Below are 10,147 nucleotides of genomic sequence, written 5' to 3'. Positions count from 1 at the left end.
CTCTCATTTCATCTTCGGTTCTTCTTTGTTCATCTTCAATCAGCAATCTTCTCCTCTGTCCGCCGCCGGCCGGTGAATGCTCTTCTCCCGTGTAAGAAATCTTCATTTTCTCTTACCTCACATCATCTTCGTTCTTCATCTTCTCTTACCTTACATCATTTTCATCATGATCTTTGTCAATAAGACGACGGTTTTCAGGGTGCGTTTGGTGATGGCATGGAAGACTAAAAGGCATAGGATCGTGGTTGGGAAAAGGAAGAAGGACGTCTGGGAAGTGGAAACAAAGATTCAATGAAGAAAAAAAGAGAGAGGGAGAGAGAGGAATGAAGACGTCTGCCGTCTGGAGAATGGTGGAGAAGAAGAAGAGAGACGGTAAAATAATTAATGAGAGAGAAGAAGAAGAGCGGTGGGGAAAAGGAGAGAGAAGAAGAAAATGTTTTTATTTATTGAGAAATGAGATAGAGGTGCAGAGATTTGCAGGAGATTCGAAATTGAGTGAGGACAAATTAATTGAGAGAGAAGAAGAGAAAGTGCTGGGAGAGAGAAGAAGAAGACGAAAAGATGGCTTTTTTTATTAAATATATTAAATAAATTAAAGTTTTTAATGACATGCAGTCCGGCCGACCGGTCCGATCGGTTGAATCCGTTAATTGAAAACCGAATTTTTGACCGGGTCAAGATTCGGTCTGATTTTCAGAACATTAAATTCCATAAAGGTAATTATACATAGGCTAGACTATATTTTAAACAGAGGAAAACTAAAATAGCAAAGCTGAGATCCCAATTTTAGATCCTAAATGATTTTGACACTAATGTAATTATAGGAAATTATCCCTAAATTAAACTAAGCAAGATAATATTTACAAGATGTTTCAACTCTAAGCTATTTTGATATAGAAATATAAATAATTGCTTTAGCATAAATTTTTCTTCCTTTGTTATATATCAGCCCTTGAGTTTATAAAGTTGTAAGCTTATGATTCTATTCTCTTAATACTATTAGATGTTACTAGAGAAGTTGTCCTACTAATAAAAAAACGAATCCCACATTTTCTTTCTATTTTCGTAGAAGCCAAACAACAGCACCATGAAAACAAAACCAAGGGTGATATTGTAAATTCAAATCAAATGAAAGTCAACCATGTCCATGAGGCCTCCTGCTTTCTTTCTATATTCCCGGTAGCCAAACAAAAAGATTTGCAGAGAAAAATATATATATATCTTGATCGGTACAGAACAAACTGACTTATTGATGATCTTCCATATATCTTGATCGTCTTCAACCTTTTTCCTTAGTGACAATCTTCCATAACTTGATCATGAACTTCAACGAATCATAGTTTGTTTTCATTCAATTCCGTAGGATGCAATAAATAAGATAATATCATTTCCAACTCTTAATAAAAAGACTATCCAATAACTTCTTGTTACGTTTATTAAACATATCAATTATATTAAGAACTTCACATGAATATTGACGTGACACTTAATATTGGCTGTATGTATATAATAATTTTTTTTTCCAGTTTTAACCCTCATGGTCTAGTGTAATATATCCTAATAGGTGCTTTTTTTTCTCTACTAGAAAATTGCAATTTTTTTTTTGAAAAAGGAGTTATGACAAGAAAGAGTTGAAACCTTCCCCGGCCTGTAATTTTGTTGAAATCTAAGACAGTTGATTTCAAAGTTAATTTCAAAGTCATGGGTTCTCTAAATTAATAATCGATACCTACTATTTTTAGAAGCCATTGATTTCTTCTCAGCTTGTTTCAATCAATTAATTATTCATCATCTAACCAAGATTTGTTGTAATTTCCATCAATTATGGTTGAAACAAAATTTTCACATTTTTTAACCGGGAAAAGTACAAATCTTTGAGTGATAAACAAGAGCAGTATCTATTATATATTATTAATGGCGCTTTTGTTACTTCCACAATCGGAAGCAAAATTGTAAAACGTGTGTCAATCAGCCACCTATAGTATGGAGGAGATGTTGCAGAGGTTGCAGAAATCAGCTGCAGAAGGAGATGTTGATGAATTGTTTTCAATACTTGCGGAGGATCCTCTTGTTTTGGAGCGTATTGATGTGATACCATTTATGACCACTCCCTTACATGCAGCTGCAAGAGAAGGAACGATCCATTTCGCTAAGGAAATACTAAACCTGAAGCCGTCATTTGCTAAGAAGCGAGACCACCTTGGCCCTTGGGCGTAGCCCCCTTCATTTGTCTTTGGAGGGGAAGCACATGCTGGAAGTGGGTAACCCCGGTTATTGGGATTTGCAGAGGACGTACCAGGAACTGGTAACATGGCTCATAAAATTTGACAGTGAGCTTGTCCGTGTGAAAGCAAAGGGGTTGGTTACTCCTTTGCACTACGCAGCTCAAATAAACGATTATTCCAATTTGGCTGATTTTTTGTATGTTTGCCCATCATCTATCCAAGATTTGATAGTTAAATGTGAAACTGTCGTCCATGTGGCCATAAAAAACGGGAGTTGTAGAGCTTTGAAAGTATTGTTAGGATGTCTTAGAAACTTCAACAAAGAAAAGATCCTATTGTGGGAGGACGAACAAGGAAACAATGCGTTACATACTGCAATTTCTGAAAACCAAATTGAGGTAAGCATATGATATATGTATATCTATCTTAACTGCACGCTCTTTTTGGCAATGTCCTTTATTTATATGAACCTGGCTTCTAGAAGGGATGGATTGATTTATCAATCAAGTGTCTTAACTTGTCCTTATCTTATCAATAACAAAGGCGGTGAAGCTGTTGATCAAATATATGGAAGTAAATAAAGTGAACGGCGAAGGTTTGACAGCTCTGGACATCTTCTACGATCGCCAAGATTCGCTGAATCCAGAGGTTGGGGAAATTCTACGTGGTGCTAAAGCTAAAAGAACTTCTGAATTAGCAGCCATTCATTTGTCAATCTCTAGACTTGCAAAACTATTGGGTGTTGAAAATTCACCAGTCAGGTACTTTTCTGAAAAATTATCATTTGCGAAAAGCTTTCTGAAAAGCTTGGGGCTTATTGACCATAGCATAAATAAAGTACCTCTTGAAGTCCGAAACGTACTACTTGTGGTGGCTATATTGATTACTACAACCACCTATCAAGCTGCACTCAGCCCCCCTGGAGGATATTGGCAGGATGATGGGAATCTGCCAGTAAACAACACTGTTATCAATAAAGACACCTCCTCCATCCTCGGTGATGAAGAGCCATCAGAACAACGTGCAGGGCACATGATTCAGGGGTCTTTCATTCATTTATTCTTTTTGCTATTTAATTCTGCGGCTTTCTACGCGTCTGTGTGCTCAATTTTGATTCTTACAACTGCGCTTCCTTTCCGCAAATTCACCATCGCATCGACATATTTGATCGTATTTTCATTTAATTTTGCAGTTATGGAAACCTTTCCGTACCTAAATAATTCAGCTGTATGGTGGATCTTTATTTCTTTAATGCTTGTAACTGTATATGTTACATTATATTATCCATACGAATTTTATCTGTCAGAAGTAAATAAGCTTACGCGGTGTGGCCGGGGGAAGAAACTACGCCTGGGTAGATTCGAAGATGAAGTCAAGGGTAATAATTTTGGGTGAATTTATATTGTTTATGTCGTGCATGCTATTAGAATCAGCATTGTTTGTAACCTTTGAATTTTCTTAATAAAATTGTTTAATTTTTTACCATCACATGGGACCTCAACTCAATCTCATAGTCATGGAAATTATGTAAAGCTTTTACCAGTTATATTTGAAGCTTTAAAATACTAGTCCTACAAAGATTTAATATCAAGTCTTTCATACAAAATGACATGTTATATTATATTATTGGATAAATTAATATAAAAATCAGTCACTATCATTTAATACGTATTTATTAGGTTAATTTTTATATTAATTCATCAAATCATATTTTAATAATCATTTTGTATAAAAGACTTTGTATAAGTCTTCATAAGTGTAGTATAAGTAAAGCTATTTGGGCTACAATACTTAATGCCACATTAATGTTACGTGGTTTCATATGTCACATAACATGTCATATGGCGTGCTATGTCAGTTTGTACAAACTCTTTTTATACAATAGTTTCATTGTATTATAATTAAGGTATAAACTTTTTAAAACTTTCAATGAGAAGACAGAAGTTACAAATTCTTTAATTAAAGGCAATCTAACTGTGAGTTACCATTAACTTCAAAGGAAATGATAAAAAGACTTAGATGCCCTTGACTTCTTTTTTGCTTCTTTTTATTAACTAAATTTAGTTCTTACTTTAACTCGTGTTTTAAAGTTTTCAAACCGAGGGTTAAATTGAGAAGCTCTTTTAGCATTAGCACCATGTAGAATTTTCCCAACCTCTGGATTCAGAGAATGTTGGCGATCGTAGAAGATGTCCAGAGCTGTCAAACCTCTACCGTTCTTTCTATTCACTTTCCTATATTTTAATCAACAGCTTTAACCACCTTCATATTGAGGAGGGAAGGACAAGTTAGAAACTAAACTAAATTTGCCAAAAAGTGCATAATGAAAGACATGGACGTTTATATTACCTTAAGTTGATTTTCAGAAATTGCAGTATGCAACGCATTGTTTCCATCTTCCTTGCAGGTCAGGATCTCTTCTTTATCGATGTTACGAAGCGGTCTAACAAGACTTTAAGAGCCCAGAAACTCTATTTTTGACGGCACATGACAACAGTTTCACATTTAATGTCAAATCTAGGATTGAAGAGGGCAAAAAAAAAAAAAAAAAAATCAGCCAAATTTAGTTCATCTCTATTTGAGCTGCATAGTACTGCAAAGGAGTAACCCCCTGTGCTTTTACACGGAAAGCATTCTCCTCTCTTTCTCAGATTAGAATACTCAAACATGAAAGCGAAACTAAGATGTTTTATACTTAAAGGTACTTAACTTTCTTGCTTCATGTGGTCTGTTTCACCCTATGGAGTTTTTACTTTACAAAAGATTAAAAGAAAAAAGAAAATCCTATTTCTGTTGTTGTTGCCTTTCATAAGAAAACATAAAAATAAAAGGAGTAATGTTATCTTAGCGGGCTTATTTTTTAAATTTCTTTCGAGGAGGTTTCCCAAAAAAAAAAAAAAAATGAGTATTTTTATGAAAAGTTGATGGTTATATATGTAACTGTTGTATGGAGAAGACTCTCTAGAAGTTTTTCCAAAAGAAATTACTATCTGAAAAGTTTCATTTCCGTTAATATCTGTACGTTATTTTAACTGGAAATGTAGGATAGTAAATTCAAAAAAAAAGTCAAAGGCACATTATGTAACTTTACCATAAATATAAGGAAAACTACCCCTTCTCTCATCTCTGCCTCCCTCCCATGTTTTATCTCTTCATCTTGACTAATTTTTGTCAAGAAAAATAAAAATAAAAGACTTAAAAAAAAGAAAAGCTTTTTCATGCCTTATTTTTTGTTTTTTATTTTTTCAATTTGTTTAGTAATTTTAATTTATTTTAAAAAATAATTTAATATGTGATTACTATTTTTCTCCTATAGAAAATCAAATGACTTTCAATAGTTTGTGTATTTACATTAATTGAAGGTTTGATACTTTGTCATGATTAAAAGATTTGTAGCTTCTGCCTTTTCACGAAAAATTACAAAATTTTTATACAAACCTACATGTTTGTTATGTATTATTTAATTTAAATCAATCTAATCATCTTTTGTACATCAGTTGGTATGAGAAAGTTGTGTATAAAAGTTTGTAAATGTAGTTTATTCCCAAAAATATCTCAAAAGTTTGTACCTTAATTAAGATATATTTTAAGAATAATATCCGTACACTAAAATCTTACAAAAATTTCTATATAAAGTACGTGGTATAGAAAAATGAATGGAAGAGTAAACACAAAAATCAAATTTATTTCATATTCACTTTTCATGTCATTTTTGTCACATCATTTGTATTAAAAATCTTTATAAGGATTTATTTGTACGTATAGTATTACTCATTTTAATATCTGTTTTTAATTACAAAACATGTATAGGGGTTAAAAGTGATTTCCAACAACATCCAGGGTTTGTTTAGGCCTTGACTTTTTCTTCTCTTCTTTTCATAGGTATAATTAAAAGTGTCAACATTTGATATACCAACGGCGGAAGTGGAAGCAGCATGCTCACATCCTGAGGTTAAACTTGTATATGCAAGTGTTGACACATCATTTTGAAAATTCTCTAAAAATACATCATAAGCATCATTATATATTTATTTTCTAAATATCATGTAAATGACAAACATCATTAGTTCCAATTTTCCTTTTTCAAAAAAAAAAAAAAAAAAAAAAGAGGAGGTAAGAATATAATCTCTCAGTTGTTAATAAAGGTGATTATTAAAACTTTATCTGTGAAGTTGATAGTTTCTAGTCCAGAATTGTTAAGATACGATCATTAAAAAAAAAGAAAAAAGAAATGAGATTCATATTTCCCATCCAGACTAAAACTTTCTAAGTTTCTAAGTTATGGATGAGAGGTTGTAGAATTCTACTGCAGAAGGAGATGTCTTGCTGGTGCTTACTTCACTAATTCTATTATAAATGGGAGAATAATACACATACATCATTTCATAAACATTTCCCACACAACAATTATTGTGGCATGATGATTGGTTAATTGAAAATAAAAATAAACTTTCACCAATCACATATGCCACATAATGGTTGTATGAGAACATATATATGTGAATGATGTATGTAGTATTACATTATAATTATCATAAAGATAGGTAGTAAACCTTTCTATAACTTTCTCTCATAAAAGCGACATGAATTATAGTGAAACAATCAAATTGGTCATTCGCAATAATCAGATGAGATTATTATTGGCAAGTAAAACTTATTGCGATTGGGACCATTACGAGCTGTTACTGTCGTCATTTTATAAAAAAAAGTTAATAAAAAAGGTTTATAAGCATAGTATTACCCTAAATATTTAATATTTGAGGTAAAAAATAATAAAATTGAATCAAACAGTAATTTTCTTATACAAATCTTGAGAAATAAGAAGACAATTAATTCATGATAAAAAATATAACAACTTAAAAATTAAAAAAAAAAAATTTAAATAAACAGGGATAAAAGTGATAAAACTTTTTCTCTTGGAGCTAGAAAAATAAAAAATCCAAGAGCTTAAGGTATAAATGTCTTGACATTATATTAAAAAATTAAATATGAGAAAAATAATACCAGTAAACGTCAACAAACCACCAGGAATAGAACCTTTATCAACCAACTATAAATAATATTTATTCAAATTCCAAAGTAAATATTTTAATTTCTTCAGATTCATACCAGGCCTACAATGAGACAAGTCGCGTAGCGAGCTAATAATAGTATAATACTCGATTTAGCAGCTTCGTAAGCTTAATGCGCTCGGTGTATATAAGATATAATTAATAATTATAATTGAAGTCGAGCTCGATTTGATTCGTTGTAATTGAGTCGAGCTCGACTTATCAATATTTATCGAGCTGACAATTGAGAGCCGTCATGGTGAGCTCCAGTCAAGGTCGCCTATCCAACAGAACCAAGCTCAGCTCTTGGGTCGGTTCGACTCAATGAACCCATTCATACAAATCAGTAGAGTTTTTAGTTCAGATATATGAAGTCCCACATTAACACGGTGTCAGATTCATCCTCAAACAAAAACCTGCCTTGCGGATCAATTAGAGAGAAAAATTCTAAGATTACCACGAAAGATTATCGACAGATATCTGTCACGGTCACAATAATTCAGTCCGCCAATCAATTATTTCTCTTGACCAATCTTTGTGGATCTCTCCGGGGGTTGATGTAGTACCATAGTGCAGAGGTTTGTAATATATAATTAATATAATCTCATCCGATGAACAACCTCAAAACTCTAGGGATGTCTGTTTCTGATGAATCGAAAAAATTTTTTGCGTATGCAACTGAATGATAAAGAAAACAAAGTAAGTGCGAGGTGACGGTTGATGAATATGTTAATGGAAACAAACTAGGAAAATATACTAATACAATTAATCAACACGATAAAAAATTTCTTATTAAAAAGGATAACAAAAATATAATACTATTTAAATGAAGCTAGTGGAAATGTTTAAAAACTTTTTTGAATATACTTTACCTACGAAGGTGATGGGAAAGGGGAAAACTTACAACTCTTGAGAATAAAGAACAAATGCAATATTATATCAGGTTGTTCTACCGGCTCTGTATGTTTGTCCTGTTTAGAAAAGGCCAAGCATAAGCCCACTAATTTCCAGGGAATAACACATTTCGTTATCAAGGGTTAGCCTGAAGGTACCCTTACCCTATATATTAAAATCTTACAGTTTCATCCATATATTTTCAATGATCACGTTACCATTGCTTTCCAGGGGAAGGGTTGATGATGATTAATTCATTTTTAAATTAACAAATTAACAAAATTTCGAATCAAAACAAAAAACATATAACGATAATAATTATAAATATTTATAACACTTGAATTAATTGATCAAACCAATGCCATAATCTACAAACCACAATCATTCGAATTGATTACTTTGTGAAAAAAATTACAGATCTATAGAAAGTTGTATGATTTATATGTAATATGTAAGACCATCCTATAGGATAGTAAAAGAAGATAATTTATAGTTTGTGTGTTATAATTACAGTAAATAATATGGAATATAATACTGTTTTTCCACATATCTATAGGGATGTATTGAGCCGAGCCAAGCCGGAGTATCTCTATACTCGACTCGGCTCCAGTGATGAACAAATAGCAACGCTCAAGCTCGAGCCGAGCTAATGCGATTCAATATCTGTTGTAAAAAGCTTGTCTGATTTAATAGTGTAAATTTAATCACCTATGAAGTAAAAGAAGGATAATTTACATTTTGGTTGGTGTTAGTCGATTAATAAATACATATGGAAAGTCATTATTACAATGTTTGCAAAATGATACATTCCATTCTTCAAATGAAATAAGAAGAAATACAGGTATGTAGGATCTGTTAATAATAGTTGTTTATTTGCTTTGTAATGGAAAATTGTCTTGGATGGTTATAAATCCCCCAAAAAAATCAAAAAACGTATACATAAATCAAAATGAAAATATTAAAAATCAATCTAATCAAACAATACTTTTTACAATATTAATGAAAGAGGAATGGCATGAATACGTTGATAATCATGATGATGATCGAAGTTTTGTCCGGTGTCTGGAGACGTCAATTACGGCATAGGGAAACCGGTTGATGATAAGAATCACCAGGAGTGTCGATCCGTGCGTGCGGGGAGTTGGGTTCTTGCAGGGCCAACATGAGTGTCCAACACCGGCAATACGCTAGGATGGCGAAGATGGGTCCGACGTGCCAACGATTGACCCACACACCCCTGCAACGCATCAATCACCAAGCTTTCTGATTGATTTATGTTCTTGACCAGTTTCAAGTCCGCCTATTTGGGTTTCGAAGGACCGAGGTTTGGTTTTGGCAGTGATTGTATAATGAAGTGCATTTAGATTTTTTAACACCAATTTGTAGTTCAAATGCATTTTTACAACGAAACTGGTATATAGGGGTACAAATGTTAGTTTCTGAAAACTTTGGGTGAGCATGTTCTTTCAGGTAAAACTGGGGGTGTCAATTAAATGAATCAAACAAAAGATTTAACATATGCATTGTTGCTAACACAGAAATTTCAAAGGAGTAGTATTAAGACTTTCTATTATTTTAACATCATCATCGACGAGGTCCTCCTGTGTACAATAAAAAAATCTCAAATCCAACTTTAAATTAGGTCCTTTCTCATCTAGTGGTTAATTAGAGATTTAAATTTAGCGCGCGTACTCAAGATGGGTGAAGGTAAATCAAGCACAACAATTATAAAACTTACAGGACTTACTGCTTAAACGTTTACATTTGTCGTACATTAATGTGTTGTTGTCAAACGTATTAATATCATTCCATTTTTGCAAACCCTCGAGTTGTATAAAAAGAATATTCTTTTGCGTAAAGGTGATATAAAGGAATTAGTACACTATCATTTTGATAATAGGTATAAAAGAATATGTACATCCTATTCATTGATATGAGATATATACTATATATTAATCACACTATTCAAAAATGAGA

General features: G+C 32.6%; 1 protein-coding gene across 1 annotated transcript; it reads left to right on the top strand.

Annotated features, from left to right (window-relative positions):
- Nucleotides 1-2,248: 2,248 nt before the first annotated feature.
- On the top strand, nt 2,249-3,620 carry LOC116119211 (ankyrin repeat-containing protein BDA1-like). Its single transcript, XM_031405151.1, has 2 exons — nt 2,249-2,623; nt 2,769-3,620. Exons 1-2 carry the CDS (start codon nt 2,249-2,251, stop codon nt 3,618-3,620), a joined length of 1,227 nt encoding a protein of 408 aa, XP_031261011.1.
- Nucleotides 3,621-10,147: the final 6,527 nt, after the last annotated feature.

The sequence above is a fragment of the Pistacia vera genome, unplaced genomic scaffold, assembly GCF_008641045.1.
Source record: "Pistacia vera cultivar Batoury unplaced genomic scaffold, PisVer_v2 Contig878, whole genome shotgun sequence".
Classification (NCBI taxonomy): domain Eukaryota; kingdom Viridiplantae; phylum Streptophyta; class Magnoliopsida; order Sapindales; family Anacardiaceae; genus Pistacia; species Pistacia vera.
This window is presented reverse-complemented; position numbering and strand designations above follow the sequence as displayed.